Raw genomic sequence first — 18,754 nt, forward strand, 5'->3', positions numbered from 1 at the left:
ACATATAGGCACCTCTAGGCCCCTATGTCTCTCTTTTAATGTACTTAGCATAACTGTAATTAATTAGTTATTTAATGTCTTCCCCCCAAAAGACCATTTCTGCAGAGATAAATGCCATTTCTGCAGAGATGGAGTCTGTCTTTAATGTTATTTTGTTCCCAGTGACTAGCAGGTAGGCTCTAAAAATTATTTGTGGAATGAATGGATGAATGAATGAATGATGAATCTACATACTGGCATGATGTGCAGACTTTATTCCTAAACATTTTCATTATTTTCAATCTGGTTTTAATGGGTATCACATCTTAAAAAAACATCACAGTCCAAGTGGCGATTTTACTTCCCAAGTCTAGCCAGGTCAGTGTCTAGGATGCAGTGGGGGTTCAATGAATGAATACTGAATGCAATGATTCAACAAATACTTTCTGAGAGTCCACTATACGCCAGGCAGTATTCTAGGAATCGGGGATACCATGATTAAGAGATTGTCTCTGCATTTGCAGATCTTACATTCTTTTGGAATGGGGTGATAAAAAATGGCTCTATATTAATTTGTTGTAAGTATCATAAGGAAAATTAAGCAGGATAAAAGAATGGAGAGTAAATTATAAATGAATCCATGCCTCAGGACGTAAACTTGAAATCTTTGTTCTAAAACATTGAAAATATTTGTTCAGTGATAACTAGCTGGAAATAGAAGAAAATTAAGCAAAGCCAACTTAATACCATCAACAATTTACTAATTTTCAAGACCTTGAGGAAGGCGTTTCTGTTGATTTCTGTTACTTAAAGGACTTTTCTTTGATGTTTGAGCACCTCTGGTAATTTACACTCTACCATCATCTAATTATCCCTGGAGCAGGATTGGACATGATGTCTTGGAAAATCTGAAGCAGATATGTTAACATTGATACAGCAATATGAAAAAAAATTTTGCTAACATTTTAAACTATGATTTAATTTATGTTTAAGACTTTCTTCTAGGGACTTCCCTGGTGGTCCAGTGAGAAGACTCTGTGCTCCCAATGCAGGGGGCCTGGGTTCGATCCCTGGTCGGGAAACTAGATCCTGCATGCATGCTGCAACTAAGAGTTTGCATGCTGCAGCTAAAAAAAGATCCTGTATGCTGCAACTAAAGATCCCACATGGGCTTCCCTGGTGGCGCAGTGGTTGAGAGTCTGCCTGCCAATGCAGGGGACACGGGTTCGTGCCCCGGTCCGGGAGGATCCCGCATGCTGTGGAGCGGCTGGGCCTGTGAGCCATGGCGGCTGGGCCTGTGAGCCATGGCGGCTAAGCCTGCGCGTCCGGAGCCTGTGCTCCGCAACGGGATAGGCCACAACAGTGAGAGGCCCGCGTACCACAAAAACAAACAAACAAAAAAAATATCCCACATGCTGCAACGAAGATCCTGCAACTAAGACCCAGCACAGCCAAAATTTTAAAAATAAATAAATAAATAAAATACTTTCTTCTAAGTAGGATTTTAGAGTATACTTAAATTTTAGGTGATGCTGTAAAAAGGTGAAATAGTATAAAAAGGTGATTTCACCTTTCATTTGTTTCAGATTTATTTATATTTTATGAAAGAATTCAGCCTTCTCTAAAACTGTGTAACCGAAAAGAATGAGCAAAGGCATTAACAGACGATATAAGAAAAGAAAAACATGTGCAGATGCTCAATTAACATGAAAAAGCATCAACATTACTAGTGATTAAAAAAATGCAAAATTCAAGTGAGTTTTTTGCCTATTAAATTAACAATTTTATTTTTTTTGCTTTTAATAATAACATCTACGGTTCATTAGAGTAGGAGAGAAGAAATACTCTCATGCATTACTGGTTGAATTTCAAATTGTTATAAACCTTTTATAGGTTTCAATTATATTCAACTGAATGCAATTTGGCATTCAGTAATAACAACCAAAAAAGCCTAAAATATACGTATCTTTTGTCCGCAAAATTCTGCTCCCAGAAATTTAAACTAAAGACATCAAGTTAAAGACTTTACTATAAGAATGTCATATCAGGGCTTCCCTGGTGGCGCAGTGGTTGAGAGTCCGCCTGCCGATGCAGGGGACACGGGTTCGTGCCCCGGTCCGGGAAGATCCCACATGCCGCGGAGCGGCTGGGCCCGTGAGCCATGGCCGCTGAGCCTGCGCGTCCGGAGCCTGTCCTCCGCAACGGGAGAGGCCACAACAGTGAGAGGCCCGCGTAACGCAAAAAAAAAAAAAAAAAAAAAAAAAGAATGTCATATCAGATTGTTTATATTGGTGAAACATTTTAAACAATCTGTATATTCAATAATATAATAAAAAATTGGTTAAGTTATGATAAACTTGGTCAAAACACACCTTCACAAACAATGATGTAGATAACCTACTTATTGACATGGAAAGATGATATATAGTTAACTCAAAAAGATATCTAACTCAAAAAGATATCTAAGAAAATAGCATGTATAACATTAAATAGTACTTGTGCTAGTTATTAATTTGTAATCTCCTGGCTCCAAATCCATTCTTTTTGCTTGCTCTGTAAAAATGGATCTGGGCCCTTTAAATGTTTCTCCTTTGCCAGCTGGCACAATGTTAAGTTTTATCATTAGAGGGCGCGGGAGAGATATTGCAGGAGGAAAGGGGTTTGCTTCCAGGTTCTTGCTAGTGGGCTTCTCCCTTGCCCTGCGAAGCTTCCCCCAGATGCAAGGAAAAACTTACTCCTCCTGTGTCTCCTCTACTCTCGACACTCTACTACAATCCTACTTCACTCCTACCAGATGTGCGGGTTTTCCACTCATCAAGCAGTTCTGTAACATCAGCTCGGTGTCCTAAGTTTAACCCAATTCTGACACTATCTACGTGGGGAGAGTCTGATCTCATAGGTTAGGGTCTCACTCCCACAAGACTTCCTCCCACTTCACACGCCAATCACAAGTCCAGGTTGTTACCTGTGTTTCTGACCAACTGAATATAAATCAGAGGGTCCCACAGCCTCCTCACTGGGTTCGATTAATTTGCTAGAGTGGCTTACAGAACTCAGAGAAACAGGTTTCTCGCTAGATCACCAGTTTATTATAAAAGGATATAACTCAGGAACAACCAGATGGAAGAGATGCACAGGGCAGGGTATGTGGGCAGGGGTTCTGAGCTTCCATGTCCTCTCTGGGGACCACTCTTCCCCAAATCTCCACACGTTCACCAACCTGGAAGCTCTCTGAACCCCATCATCTTGGGGTTTTATGGAAGCTTCTTTACAAAGGCGCAGTTGATTAAATCCTTGTCCACTGGTGATTGCTTCAATCTCCAGTCCCCAGCCTGCATCCCCAGATGTGGGTGTGGGACTAAAAGTTCTAACCCTCTAATGATGAGATTGGTTTCCCCTGGCAACAAGCCCACTCTTAGAAGCTTTCCAAAAGTTACCACAATAACATAAGCTCAGGTGTGGTTGAAAGGGGCTTGTTATGAACAACAAGACACTCCTCTTATATCGAGGACTCAGAAGCTATTTCAGGCAGAGTACGAAACTGTAGACCAAATACTACAACAAAATGATGCTCCCATTGCTCTTATTACTCAGGAAATTCCAAGCATTTTAGGAACTCTGTACCAGAAACAGGACACAGACCAAATAAATATTTCTTATTATAAATCACTGTATCAAACCCTGGCACCCACTCTGGTGGTTTTGTAGCTGAGTACCTCCAATGAGTTCCCACAACAGTTTACCCTAGAGAGCAGATCTCCAGCAAATTCCACCAGCTGTCAGGGCATTAGAGCAACTGACTTCTTTGTCATTCGGTGAGACAGGGCTGTACCCTCCCAATAAGATCAGGATTTCAGCCCTAGAGGGTAGGGAGGGTTCTTGGGCGTTTTATCTCAGTCCTAGTGGTAGTGGCTGGTCCTTATGTTTGCTATTTCTATACTCTTTAGGGTTCTCTTATTATTCAATCCCTCATCATTCCAATTCCCTGTTAATAATTCTTTATACAGTCGATAATCATTATTTGGTGATTCCATATTTGCAAATTCCCCTACTTGCTAAATTTTTTTTGGAACCCCGAAGTCAATACTCTTGATGCTTTTGCTGTCATTTGAAGACATTCACACACTCAGAGCAGCAAAATATTTGAATCACCCAGCTTGCACTTTCCCAGCTACAGTCAAACAAGGTGATGCTTGGCCTTTTTGTTGTGTCTCTCATACTGCAAGCAAGTGTCCTTTTCATAGTCTATTTCCACATTTTTTGAGCTTTCTGTCAGGACTTTCACTGTTTTAAATGGCCCTCAAGTTTAGTTCTGCAGTGCTCATAGTAACTTTATAGAATGTACCTACATCAAGTAATAAGAATCGACTGTATTAAACTTTCCCTGTTCTAATTACAATGTGATTTCTCCCTCCTGATTGGATCGTACAGAGTACTAAAATCATCTCTAAACCATTATTCCACTAATTAGTTATTTCTTCCACACGTTAGTAGAGTCACACATTTTCTATAGTAAATGAAGTTTCCAGAGGTTCAAAAAAGCATAACTGGAGAAGAAAACTCTCTGAAATTAATTCCACCTTTTATGTGGGAATTCTTAATCACTTGTATATTTGAATATGCAAGATCTTTAAAGCTACCTCTAATGTTGGGTTTTTCATAATTTCAGATTTTCTATTTTATCTCTTCTTTATGTATTTTAGAACTTAAAAAGGTATTTATTTTCCCAAAACTTAACAATGAAAAAATTAATGAAATAAATTTAATTGGCTGCTCTATTATCCCACACCAATGTGGGCAGAATAGTTTCTTAAAATAAAGCTGGTGAAAACAGAGTTCCTGAACACTCTACTTTGAATATTTCTTCCAAATGGCACATTTTCAAAGCACCAAGTCAAAGGTGGAATCTCTGATGGCCGCCATCCCTCTTAAGAAATCTGTTATCACATTTTCATACTCTATTGGGGGCAGGATAGAAGGATGGGGAAGTGTTCCAAACTTCTAAACAAGAGCAAAGGACGGGTACAATTCTCACCTTAGTACTTTGTTTTAGTTCCAATGCTAAGATGGTCTGAAAATGACCATATGGAACCAAGCACCTTTCACATAATTGGTGCCAATGCCAAGGGCATAAGAGTTGCCTAGGTCATAGAGACAGAATTCTTAGGGATGGTTTTTCCACAGCAGAGCTGAAATGCAATGATATCGTGAAGGAATTGTTTAATATCATTTCTGTTAACAGGAAAAATTAAGGCTCTGTTGGGAACCAGGCTTGTATCTTCTTTCTAACAACCTCCCCTCCTGACCTTTTCCAGCTGAGTACCCTTTCTTTCTCTCCCGTGAACATTCATATAGGGAGTCAGCAGTGGCGGTGCCTCCTACCCCCACCTCCATCATTTCAATCCTACCCACTGGAACTCATCCAAATAAAAATAATTTTTGAAAAAGAAAATCATATTTACATTTGCATAAAGCATAGCTCTTTTTATTCATCTGTAGCCACACTAAACAAAAACCTTGTGTTTACTGGGTACGCCCAGCTTCAAATCCAAGTACCCTCTTCCATTCAGGTCAAAGCTGGAGAAATTCTACTAAGAATGAAGGAAGGGGTGGGTGGGGGAGAAAATCTTGAAAGAAGGAGAATTAGATAAGGGTTTTTATTGCCAACCTCACTTCAGGTGACAAGGAGGAAGACAGTTGCTTCAGTTTCTGGCTCTGTACTCACACCCTCAGAGACAATTGATATCTCAGAGGTGATATTGAAGGGGCTGGAGGAACTTCCATGACCTTTTCTGAAGGTCATGACTGTTTTTGAAGCTGATTGCTTCCTCTGTTCATTGGAAAACAGACCTGTTGGTCTTGGAGCCTGTTAAGAGTAGTAGCCTTTTGTTTGTCAGTAGAAATTTACAGATTAGCAAGAGAAGGTAGAAGATTTTAGACACTGCAGCCCACTTGGTGGTTCTTATTAAGCCCCCATTCATTTAAATAAAATGAAATAATAATGGTTACAAATAAGCGTCATTGTAATCATCTTAATGTATGTTTCATGTGATCCTTAGTTGTAAATTGAAGCTCAGTTCCCACATCAGTACTTTATTCCCTGCTGAAAAAGCTCTTAACAAAACACCTCTTTTCCATTTTAACACAGCACTATGTTCTCTGGTTATCCCCCAGTGTTCAGAGATATTTATGTCACATAAATGTGTTGTCTCATTATTGCCAGAGGGCTCTGAATCACAACTTGCACAGATGATGAAGCATCAATATAATGACTTAATCTTAGAGCATCTCTTCCCTTTGAAGGCCAAGCAGGTTCTTTAGCATCTTTACTGAATGAGATTGTCTTTAAGTACTGTATTTTTTGTGGCTTTTAAGAAGAGACAAATATACAGCAATAGTCGTAAAACCATCTCAGCCTTCGAAGTATTCATTCCTCTTTCTTTCAATTCCCATTAAGTAAATACATTGAGCTGCTTGATAAAGATCACCATAGATTTTGGAGGATATTTGCCTCTACAGATTGTTACCAATCTCCAGCCTCACTGGCTTTCTGTGAAGAGAAAATTAATTCATGTAGTAAAGTGCTTAGTAGAAAATCGACACCCACAGTGGGGTCTCGGTAAATGTCAGTCCCATCCCTTTGGGGTTGCCAAATTTAGCAAAATAAATTTTAAAAATAGAGGATGCCCTTGGGACTCCCCTGGCGGTGCAGTGGTTTGGATTCGAAGCTTTCACTGCAGGGGACACGGGTTTGCTCCCTGGTCAGGGAACTAAGATCCTGCAAGCTGTGAGGCCAAAAAAAGAAAAATATAGGATGCCTATTTCACTTCGAATTTCAGATGAACAGTGAAAATTTTTTTAGTGTGCCCCAAATATTGCACTGGGACATACTTACACCAAGAAGTTATTCTTTGCTCATAGGAAATTCCAAGTTAACTTGGCACCCTATATTTTACCTGGAAACCCTAATCCCTCCCCCCACCCTACTTTCCTGCAATTTTCTCCAATTTTGCTCTATTTTTCTCTCTAAAAACTTTGGTTAAGGGAATTGTGTAGGAATCATTAGGGAGATTTTCTTTTTTTCATAATGAAGACCACAATTTTCTCTAATTTAGGCAGGAACTCGTTTTTTGGGTTTTTTTTTAAGCACTGCAAATACAAATCCTTCCCACAAGCCCATAGTTTAGTGCCTGGCACATAACTGTGCTCAATGAATATTGATCAACTGAATGAATGAATGAAAGATTGCCTGGAAAAACCGATGGTCCTGATCTCAGTGTGCTGAGAAATGGGTAGTTTGATTTCAGCTAATGTGATCAATTGCTGTTAGAGGAGATCAAAAGGATTACAGAGAAGAAAGGCACGAATAATGGCCCTCCAAAGATGTCCATGTCTTAATCCACCACACCTGTGAATATGCTATTTTACACGGCAAAAGGAACTTTATAGATGACTCTTAACGTAAGGATCTTGAGATGTGGAGATCACCCTGCATTATCCAGGTAGGCTGAATGTAATCATAAGGGTCCTTCTAAGAGAGAGGGCAGGTGGGTCAGAGTCAGAAAAGACTATATGACAATGGAATGACAGAGAGAGAGATTGGAAGATGCTAGGCTGCTGACTTTGAAGGAAGGGGCCATCCAGGAATGCAAGGGGGCCTCTAGAAGCTGGAAAAGGCAAGGACATGGATTCTCTTCTAGGGCCTCTGGAGGGAATGCAGCCCATGGACCCGTTTTTTTTTCCTTTGGCTGCGCTGCGTGGTATGTAGGATCTTAGTTCCCCAACCAGGGATCCCTGCAGTGGAAGCATGGAGTCTTAACCACTGGACTGCCAGGGAAGTCCCCATGGACCCATTTTAGACTTCTGACCTCCAAACCTCTGAGGACAACAAATTTGTGGCAACTTGTCACAGCAACAATGGGAAAATAATACAAGGGGAATGTAAGTAATAAACAAAGAAAGGTGCGTGCTAGGAGCCTGCTTAGCTGGGACAAGTCTGACAGAAAGATTTACTTGGGACCAGTAACAAGCACAAGGAGAGGGGAGGGATGAGAATCAGCATATGGGTGGATAGAAAGGGTCAAAGAACACAGAAATTGGCAGATTCCCAAGAACTGAAGAGAATGGGTGTATTAATCTGCCCTAGGGCTGTCAGAACAAAATACCACAGACAAAGTGCCTTTAAAAATATGTTTTCTCCAGTTTTCTGGGCTAGAAGTCCAATGTCAAGGTGTCAGCTGGTTTGATTTCTTCTGAGGCCTCTCCCCTTGGCTTGTACGTGGCCTCCCTCTCACCATGTCCTCACATGATCTTTCCTCTGTGCATGCACTGCCCTCGTGTCTCTTTGTGTGTCCAAATTTCCTCTTCTTATTAGGACGCCAGTCAGATTGGATTAGGGCCCATCCTAAGGGCCTCATTTAAAATTTTTTTTTAATTAATTAATTTTTGGCTGCGTTGGGTCTTCGTTGCTGTGCGCAGGCTTTCTCTAGTTGCAGTGAGCGGGGGCTACTCTTCTTTGCGGTGCGCAGGCTTCTCATTGCAGTGGCTTCTCTTGTGGAACATGGGCTCTAGGCGCGCGGGCTTCAGTAGTTGTGGCACGCGGGCTCAGTAGTTGTGGCTTGCGGGATCTAGAGCACAGGCTCAGTAGTTGTGGCACAGGGGATTAGTTGCTCCATGGCATGTGGGTTCTTCCCGGACCAGGGCTTGAAACTGTGTCCCCTGCATCGGCAGGTGGACTCTTAACCACTGTGCCACCAGGGAAGTCCCAGGGCCTCATTTTTAACTTAATCACCTCTTTAAAGGTCTTATCTCCAAATACAGTCATATTCTGAGGTACCGGGTGTTAGGGCTTCAACATATGAATTTTGGGGGCACACAATGCAGCCCATAACAGTAGGGTTGACAAACTGAGGAACAGTCTACGATATAACTGATAAGTGCCCCAGATTGGAGACTAAGGTGATCGTGATCTATGACAATTCAATACAAGGCAAAGTGATCCAGAATTGAAAGCCAGTCCTTGACAAAGGACTTTAGTGGGACAATTGGCAATAGTTTGAATAAGGTCTGTAGATTGGGTAATAGTATTACATCAGTCGTTCTGAAAATTGTACTATGGTTATGTAAGATGTCAATATTGGGGGAAGTTTGGTTGAAGAATATATGGGAACTCTGTACTATTTTTGCAAGTTTTCAGAAAGTCTGGAATTATTTCAAAATAAAAAGTTAAAAATCAAAATATTAATAGTTAACTAAAATAGGATAAACAAATAGAAGAGAGAGGGAGAAAATGAAAATGGAATTGGGTGTGACAATGACGGAAGGAAAAATAGAGGAAAAGAAGCAAAGAGGAACTGATTTCCATGAGGTCAGAGGTTACATCTGCTGTTTGGGTTTCCAATGACCCCCTGCTTTTGGGAGCTCAGCATATGATTTGGGAGGTAATATTCATTGAGGCACAGACTCTGAAAAGAAGGCAGTAGCCCCATTGAATCCCACCTCACATTCATGAAAGGCCTCAAAGTTTAACTTCTGACATTGTCTCTAAAGACTGTTACATAGTCAGTGTGTGTGTCGAAAGTGTGAATTCCTTGTATGTTAAGACATTTAAAATACACTGCCATCTTGGTAACTGAGTTTTGGTATTCTGCCCACACCACTTTTTTCCCCCAATTTTTCCCTTCTTTTTTAACCTTTTTTGGTTCGTTTTGAGATATAATTCACATACCATACAATTCACCATTTTAAAGTGTAATTAGGGACTTCCCTGTTGGCTCAGTGGTTAAGAATCCGCCTGCCAGTGCAGGGGACACGGGTTCCAGCTCTGGTCTGCAGAGCAACTAAGCCCGTGGGCCACAACTACTGAGCCCATGTGTCACAACTACCGAAGCCCGTGCGCCTAGAGCCAGTGCTCCCCAACAAGAGAAGCCACTGCAAGGAGAAGCCCCCGCACCACAACGAAGAGTAGCCCCCGCTCGCCGCAACTAGAGAAAGCCTGCGCGCAGCAACGAAGGCCCAACGCAGCCAAAAATAAATAAATAAATAAAATTTTTTTTAAAAAAGGGTCTTTAATGGTTTTCCGTGCAACTGTTACCACTATCTAATTATACAATAGTTCATCACCCCAAAAAAGAATCCCACACCCGGTTAGCAGTCACTTCGCATGCCCCCCCATTGCCCATCCCCTTAAGTCTGTAAGGATTTGCCTGTTCTGGACATGACTTGTAAGGGGTTAATGCATATGCGGACCAGCAGTATTTCAAAAGCTCAGCCTCCAGGATCGCCAGTGGCCACGGGATTGGTCGGTGCAGTTGGGTGTACGCGGGGCGCCCAATCGCCTTCGAGCGTGGAGAGGAGGCAGGTGCAGGTGGCGGGAGACGGTGCGCCGGTGGCTGGGGGCAGAGGGCGGAGGCCGGGGGGTAGGGGGTAGGGAGCAGGGGGCGGTGGGCGTGGCCCGGAGCTGGCGGCGGTCGCTGGCCGGCGCCCAGGGCACGGGCATGGCGGGCTGGTGGCGGGAGCTCCTGCGCACCGTCCGGCGCTACCCTTGGCCCATGAACGTGCTGCTATACGCCGCGCTCTTCTCAGCCGGCGACGCGCTGCAGCAGCGGCTGCGAGGCGGCCCTGCTGACTGGCGGCAGACGCGGCACGTGGCCACCGTGGCCATGGCCTTCCACGCGAATTTCAACTACGTGTGGCTGCGCCTGCTGGAGCGCGCGCTGCCGGGGCGCGCGCCGCGCGCCGTCGTGGCCAAGGTGCTGTGCGACCAGGCGTTCGGCGGGCCGGTGTACCTCTCTGCCTTCTACTTCAGTGAGTAGCCTTGCCAGGCACCTGGGGGCCGGAACTGGGGGACGGAGGCGGATCCGGAATTGGGGGACGAGAGGCAGGGGTCGGGGTTTCAGGGGCTGGGACCAGGCAGGAGCCTAGGGCTCTGGGGGCCGGGGACCGGGGCTGGAATCCTGGGGTGGGGGCCAGGGTTCAGGAGACTGGGAGGGTCTGGATGAGGGCCGGAGGTCGAGGTGCGAGGGTCGAGAAGTTTGGGGACCGTGGATTAACAGGATTGAGGGGAAAGAAATTGAGGGAAGGTTGCCGGAGAGGCCAGGAATTAGGGGGCCAGGTCGCAGTTCGGACGCTGGGTTGCCCGTAGTCTGGGGCTGGAGGTTTCAGGGGGCCTGGGGCGTACGTAGGCCGGAAGTGGGGAGGCAGGGCTGGGGATCCATTTTCCCCTGATAAAGGTCCACGGGAACGTCGAGGAGACCCCCAGCTTGCTACCATGTCAGCTGTGAGCCCCGTGACCATGTTGTGGGGCGGGGGTCTCCTTTCCACTGGCGGGATACTCCTTTTCAACATACAAACAAAAGGTGAGGGGATTCAGGATGGTGCGGGCAGAGCCGGTGGAATCTGAGGTGCGGCCTGGTTCCCCTCAAAATGTGTGCTCAGGGCGGTAGTCCTGCTTTTGTAGCAAGATTTCCCTGAAGGGGGTCCCATCCCCATATCAAAACCCACAGAAAATGTCAGGAGACCTCGGACCCCTGCCATGAGAGGACTCTGTACCTGTGAGGGTCTGGGGAGCCCCCTCCTCAAAAAGTCCACCCTGGAGCCTGAGGGCCTGACTTTGGGAACCTTTCTTAGCGCCCTAAATTCTAAAAACAATGTCAAGGGCCCTGTGGCCTTCATCTTCATAGCGTTTTCTATTGCTTGGAAGGGAGTGGGCAGGGGAGGGTCACCCAATCCCCTAAGAAAATTCAAGGGTCCTAGGCCTGGCCTTGGCATTGGGGATCACAGATCCCCCAAGGGGTCTTGTCAGTGGCTGTTGGTGCTTTCTTCTAAACTGTGTTGAAGTGGTCAAGTCACCACTTTGAAGGAACCTACACTGCCCCTTGGATCTTATTTTGGGGGCCAGAGTCACTCACAAACTCCGCAGGAAACATGCCTGATGCAGTGCCAACCACGTGGCCCATGGAGTCAGTGAGGTCAGGGGATAGAGGACCTGAGACCAGGAGCTGCCTGATTTATCAGAAGATCTGTCTCTGATCCCAGCGCGTGACTTCCAGGCCAGATTGGCAAACAGGTTCCTCATGCCTGTTACTGCAGTGCCCTTGTACTCTGGTGATGGGATGGAGGGTTGGGAGCTGCTGGCATTTGGGAGTCAGATTCCTATCTAATCCTCAAACAACCCAGTGAGGCAGGTATTGTTATTCCCATGTTACAGACAAGGAAACTGAGGCTCAAAGGGATAAACGACCTACCCGAAAGCAACACAATCCATATTATGGTCTTCATCTCCCTGGGGGGATGTCAGCGTTCCTGAAACCAGAAAGATGCTGCAGTCACAGGGCTGCTGGGGCCTGTGGTTCAAGCCTGAGGCCCCTGAAACCGATTCTTGCCCACATTGCTTAAACTGAAGGGGGAATGGTGGGAAGGGGGTGGGTTGGATGTTTATTCAAGGCACTTCAGACCTGGAAATTGCCTGTATCAGATGTTCCTTTGTGTTGGGGCTGCCTTGGGAGGTAGAATAGTTGTGATTGAAAGGTCTGGCTCGGAATCCACACCTGGGTTGGACTTGGATCACTATCAACCTCTCTGAGCTCTTTTCCTCCTCTGCAACTCCATCATCCTTAGCTGAGGGTTAGGAGAGTCAGATGAAAGAAAACACATCAAGTGCTTAGCCCTTAATTAGTGCTGGGTAAGTGGAATACTATTACCAATATTGGGTTCGGTTTTCTTACCGGTCCTGTTCTAAGAATCCCCGGCAATTGACTGAAAAGATTTTATTTCCCCTTCTTCCTAATCAGAGTTGGAGGAGACTTTTTAAAGCACTGTCATTTTCACACCTTTCCTAAAATAGGAGGGTTTTGTCCTTGTTCCCTGACTTCCTTTTCAGGGTTGTTGAACGTCAAAGTTTTCCAGATGTTTTTAGGAAGTCTGAACTGGTGTTCTGCTTTCAAATTCCATTTAGAAAGCCTCTTAGATGGGAAATCTGCAGTTGCTAGAATACCCAGAGTCCAGCAGCCTTTTTGTAAAAGGAGGAAATTAAATTTTTTAAATTTTAAACATTTCACAACATGTTTTGAAGGGAGAGAAGAAAAGTCACCAATAGTCCCACCATGCTAACACTGAGGTTTTTGTGAATTCTCTAACAGCTTTTTAAAAAAATAATCATTCTGCTATAACTCGGTACCCTGCTATTCTCAGTTCATATTTATCATCACTTTAAAATTTACCTAACTTTAGAATGGAGATTATCTTTTGTTTTCACTGTTGGGTCAGACGGAACATACTGAGTTAGTGATGGTGGTGGTTACCTTGCATACTGGAATAGAAAACTTGAACATGAGCTGTTATACAGTATTCTTCGTATTAAATCTTTTAAAATTCTTCTGGTGTGTGTTTTTTCAAATAGGCATGAGTATTCTCCAGGAAAAGGATGACATATTTTTGGATCTGAGACCGAAATTCTGGAATACATATAAGGTAAGACAGACTTTTGAAAATACGACCAGGATCTTTTTGTATCTTTTTAACATTAAATACATTTAAATAAAAATATTCTTGGGTTTCCCTGGTGGCGCAGTGGTTGAGAGTCCGCCTGCCGATGCAGGGGACGCAGGTTTGTGCCCCGGTCTGGGAAGATCCCACATGCCACGGAGTGGCTGGGCCCATGAGCCATGGCCGCTGAGCCTGCGCATCTGGAGCCTGTGCTCCGCAACGGGAGAGGCCACAACAGTGAGGGGCCCGTGTACCACAAAAAAAAAAAAAAAAATTCTTAAATTAGGGCTCCAGTTGGTTAGCACAGGGTACTATATTTTGACAGATCTTAAATTTGTTTTGATAGTTGAATGAGAAGCTTTAAGAGTGTCTATATGTGTCTCTGAATTTTAGTCAGTGTTCACAACGATTTCTGACATTCTTATATTTATTCTTGTTAGCGATCACAGTGATTTTTTTGGAGCCAAAGAAGTTATTGCAAAATAGGAATAGTAGAATGTGAGTGGCTTAATGGAATCATTCTCACATTTAGAGCTGATGTTTCCAAGTGTGCATTCTGCTGAGTCCCTATGAAAGGAACCTTCTTGACATCACAGAGGTATTTACAGAAAAGGAAGATGTTTCCCAGGGTTATCCTGAGGCTGGAATCAAGTCACCTCTTGTCCTGTTTGCTTAGTACAAATATATATATGATCCAATCCCACAAATATCTATTCACTTATTCAATGAAGATTTATTGAGCAGTGTCCTCAAGACCTGGCAGAGTCAGGGGTGCTTTCCATCTCTGGCCTAGTGTGATTCTATTAATGACAATGTTTGATTCTATTATTAATGACAATGAGGTGAATTTTCAGGATTCCAGAATATACACAGCCTTGTCTAGGGCTCCACATCTACTTAATTCCTGATCAGAAGCAGTGCCAAGCCACCGCCAGCCATCCCGCCAGCCTCACCACACCCCCAGCATCTTCTGTTGAGCTATTCTGAGCACGAGAACCATTATCACCCGCTTGGTGGTTGAAGGCAGATGACAGGGAGGGTGGAAGCCACATGCTGCCGAGCCCCTCCGGGGGGAAAAGCATTCAGAACTCTTGTTACTTCTCTTGAGGCAAAAATTATGGGCCCATGGTGACAACCAAATATGATTTTCTTCTGCTTTACTTTGGGAAAGGAACAAATTTGCCCATGATGTTATAGATCTCATGGAGATAGGTGCATCTGACATTTATACATTTATACAAAGAGCAAGCCAAGCAGAGTTGTAAAAGAAAGGGGCTGTGACCAAGGATTTGCAGATGTTTCAGACTCTCTTTCTTTGATGAAGACATACAGGCTATCTTCATTGGGTAGAAACATGGCGACTTTTACACACCTTTTTAAAAACAGTGGTTCTGGGATTTCCCTGGTGGTCTAGCGGTTAAGACTCTTCACTCCCAATGCAGGGGGCCCAGATTCGATCCCTGGTCAGGGAACGAGATTCCACATGCCGCAACTAAAGATCCCGCACGCGGCAACGAAGATCCTGGGTGCTGCAACTAAGACCTGGTATGGCCAAATAAATAAATAAATAAATATTAAAAAAAAAAACAAAAACAAAAAGCAAAACACAACAAAAACAGTGGTTCCAAATGAGTCAGTTGTATCTATGCCCTTGAGAAGAAAGAGGGTACCGGCAGTCTGATTCCCAGCACCATTTGGGGACTTTCCTGAAGATCTCCCATAACAAGAAACTATCTGCTAGGTATTGCACTAGGTGTTAGCAGAAGATAACACAAAACATATATAGATATAGATATAGATATAGAGAGATATACATGCACACACATTGCTACTGTCTTTAAGGGACTTACAATGTCGTGGGGTAGATAGACAAGTAAATAGACAAACATTAACCTCAATGCCAGGAGCAGTGCTCAGAGCATGCAAACGTGTACTTAGCACAGCACAGAGATGTAAGGGTGCGGCTCAAGGAAAGCTTCCGGGGGCAGGTTATGCCTGAGCGGAGTCTTAAAGAACTCAGGGGAGTTAGGCGGATACCTGGGGCCTTTCCAGGGGCAGAAGGAGCCGAGGAAGGAATGCATAAAACACTGTGGTGTACCTGTAAGGGAGAAACTACAAGAGATGCTATTCATAGAATATAAGATATGAATTGAGGAACAACTGCAAATGACTTTGGATCTTGGAAGGTGTTGAAGGCCATGCCAAGGATCTTGAACTTAAGTGATTACTGGCAAGGGAGACCAGTTAGAGGGTTACTGTGACCAAGTTCATGTAAGAAATCATGAAGCAGTGGGCAGAGGAAGGATTTCAAAAATACTTAGGAGATAGAATTGGTAGGTCTTGATGATGGATTGGAAGTAGGGTTGATGGGCAAGGACACATCTACGGTGACCCATCCGCATTTACTGGGTAGCACGCAGCATTCTGTAAGCAAGAGCCCACTTTTCTCTCCCGGTTATTTGCTTATTTCTCTGTCATCAGTAGGGACTCAGGGATTCCCATTTTTCCGATGGTTTATAATTCATTGCTGTGTTTAATTATTTTTGTTTTGCAAATGTCCCAGACTTGGCCAGTGAGAGTTGCTTCAAGCTGGCTCCTATTTCCTTGTGATAGTCCCCCCATCTTTTTTTTTAAACCACTTCCTTACTTTATATCATAAAGGTAGATGTTCTAGGGCTCATCTTGTACCTTGTACCTGCCCTACTCTGGCCCTGGAATCAACCATTTCTTTGAGGAGTCCTTTTTCCTTTTTGTGGGGAATGGCATAGGAGACCAAGATCTGCACACTGAGTGAGGCTACATTCTGAAGAAAAAAAATTGCCATAAGAAGTGAAGCCATGTTTGGATGGGTTTTTCCTAAAGTAGTACATTCTTTTTTTTTAAAATAAATTTATTTATTTATTCATTTATTTAATTTTTGGCTGTATTGGGTCTTCGCTGCTGCACGCGGGTTTTCTCTAGTTGCTGAGAGCGGGGGCTACTCTTCGTTGCGGTGCGCGGGCTTCTCATTGCGGTGGCTTCTCTTGTTGCAGAGCGCGGGCTCTAGGCACATGGGCTTCAGTAGTTGTGGCCCGTGAACTCTAGAGCACAGGCTCAGTAGTTGTGGTGCACAGGCTTAGTTGCTCCACGGCATGTGGGATCTTCCCGGACCAGGGCTCGAACCCATGTCTCCTGCGTTGGCACGCGGATTCTTAACCACTGCATCACCAGGGAAGCCCCTAAAGTAGTAAATTCTTAAATGAGTATACACTTTAAACTTTAAATAGCTTTTATTGCAACAGTTTATTATAGAAACTTTAGAAAATAAAAATCAGTAAAAACAAAAAAAAATAATACCACCTTTATATTACTAGTGTAATACCACTTGTAAGGACTATTTTAAAAACCTCTAGCTTTTTTTTTTAAGATATAATTTACATACCAAGATCTCTGTCTTTAAAAAAAAAATCCATAATGATGACTCTTTTGTCAGAATGAACAGGTTAAAGCCTGTTAAAATAAATCCATCTTTTTTTTTTTTTTGGCCACACTACGCGGCTTGCAGGATCTTAGTTCCCTGACCAGGGATCACACCTGGGCCCCACCACTGAAAGCCCCGAGTCCTCACCCCTGGACCACCAGGGAATTCCCACAAATAAATACATCTTAAAAGCGAAACTTATTCTGTAGCATGAAGTAGTTAGAATATATTATTATCAAATCACCATAAAGAACAGGTTAGAGTTTTAAAAATTGATTGATGATCCTGTATGTTATCAATATTTCCCTTGCATCATTTGCATGGGCAAACAGGAAAATTGCAATATATAAATATGTGGTGTGGACTTCCCTGGTGGCTCAGTGGTTAAGAACATGCCTGCCAATGCAGGGGACATGGGTTCGAGCCCTAGTCCGGGAAGATCCCACATGCCGTGGAGCAACTGAGTCCGTGAGCCACAGCTACTGAGCCTGCATGCCACAACTACTGAAGTCTGCGCGCCTAGAGCCCGTGCTCCACAACAAGAGAAGCCACTGCAATGAGAAGCCCACATACCACAACAAAGAGTAGCTCCCCCTCGCCGCAACTAGAGAAAGCCCGCACGCAGCAACGAAGGCCCAACGCAGCCAAAAGTAAAATATAAATAAATTTAAGTAAATAAATATGTGTTGTTATTTTGAAAGCAGTTGTCTTCCAGAATTGGTACTGATTCAGGTAGACTTTTTATTGTAAATTTGTGAATATAATAAAAATCTTTATTCCTGTGCCTAACGGCTGTTTGTACAACTCCTTACCCTCTTCCACTCAAGAGACCATAAGTAGTCTAATTTAATCTGCTTAGTCTGAAATGTAATACCGCGTCCACATTCCACCCGCCTGGTGTTTCTCAATGCTTAATACAAAGAACTGTGTGATCGTTTTGTGCGATTAAAAAGCATCCTAATAAAGTTTTTCTTTATTCCAGAGTGGTCTGATGTACTGGCCTTTTGTACAGGTGAGTTTCAAACTACTTAGAATGCCAACTCATGGGTCTGGTTTATATGGAGCCCTAAAAGACTCTTTCTCTATCTGTTATAGCTGACCAACTTCAGCCTCGTTCCTGTTCACTGGAGAACAGCTTTCACTGGGCTCTGTGGTTTTCTGTGGGCCACTTTCCTCTGCTTTTCACAACAGGGTGGTGATGGTACCTTGAAGTCAGCTTTTACTTTCCTTTATATAAAGGGAACAAATGAAGTTGAAAGACCCCCAGAGAAATGACAAGTCAAGAACTCCCTGAAATTGCCTAATTTTTTTCCCTTAAATGCAGAGGATTGCCTGCAGATGAAGTACCCTGCTTACCAGTTATGTGCGGCATTTTGAAGAATTACTATTCTGTAGACCTGATTGTTTTGTTTTGTTTTGTTTTTTTATTGCGGTACACGGGCCTCTCACTGTTGTGGCCTCTCCCGTTGCGGAGCACAGGCTCCGGACTCGCAGGCTCAACGGCCATGGCTCATGGGCCCAGCCACTCTGCGGCATGTGGGATCTTCCCGGACTGGGGCACGAACCTGTGTCCCCTGCATCGGCAGGCGGACTCTCAACCATTGTGCCACCAGAGAAGCCCGACCCAATTGTTTTTTAATTAGCAATGATAACTTTCAATTCTATTCAGATCTCCTTTTTTTTCATTCTAATCCGAAAGTATTATTGATACTTCTCTAGTATTTTCTCTTCCCTAATACTTTGGTTAATATCAATAACAGTGGCAGAATGGCAGTTTATAATCATTACTATTTCTGGTCCAATATTTTATTGCCAGTTGATTTAAGGAGC

At 43.7% G+C, this 18,754-nt stretch overlaps 1 protein-coding gene across 1 annotated transcript; it reads left to right on the plus strand.

Annotated features, from left to right (window-relative positions):
* The first annotated feature begins 10,475 nt into the window (after positions 1–10,475).
* On the plus strand, positions 10,476–18,199 carry MPV17L (MPV17 mitochondrial inner membrane protein like). The gene is made up of 4 exons (XM_032606156.1): positions 10,476–10,785; positions 13,379–13,449; positions 17,907–17,936; positions 18,020–18,199. The coding sequence occupies exons 1-4, from the start codon at positions 10,476–10,478 to the stop codon at positions 18,197–18,199; spliced, it is 591 nt and encodes a 196-aa protein (XP_032462047.1).
* The last annotated feature ends 555 nt before the right edge of the window (positions 18,200–18,754 follow it).

The sequence above is a fragment of the Phocoena sinus genome, chromosome 15 (assembly GCF_008692025.1).
Source record: "Phocoena sinus isolate mPhoSin1 chromosome 15, mPhoSin1.pri, whole genome shotgun sequence".
Lineage (NCBI taxonomy): Eukaryota > Metazoa > Chordata > Mammalia > Artiodactyla > Phocoenidae > Phocoena > Phocoena sinus.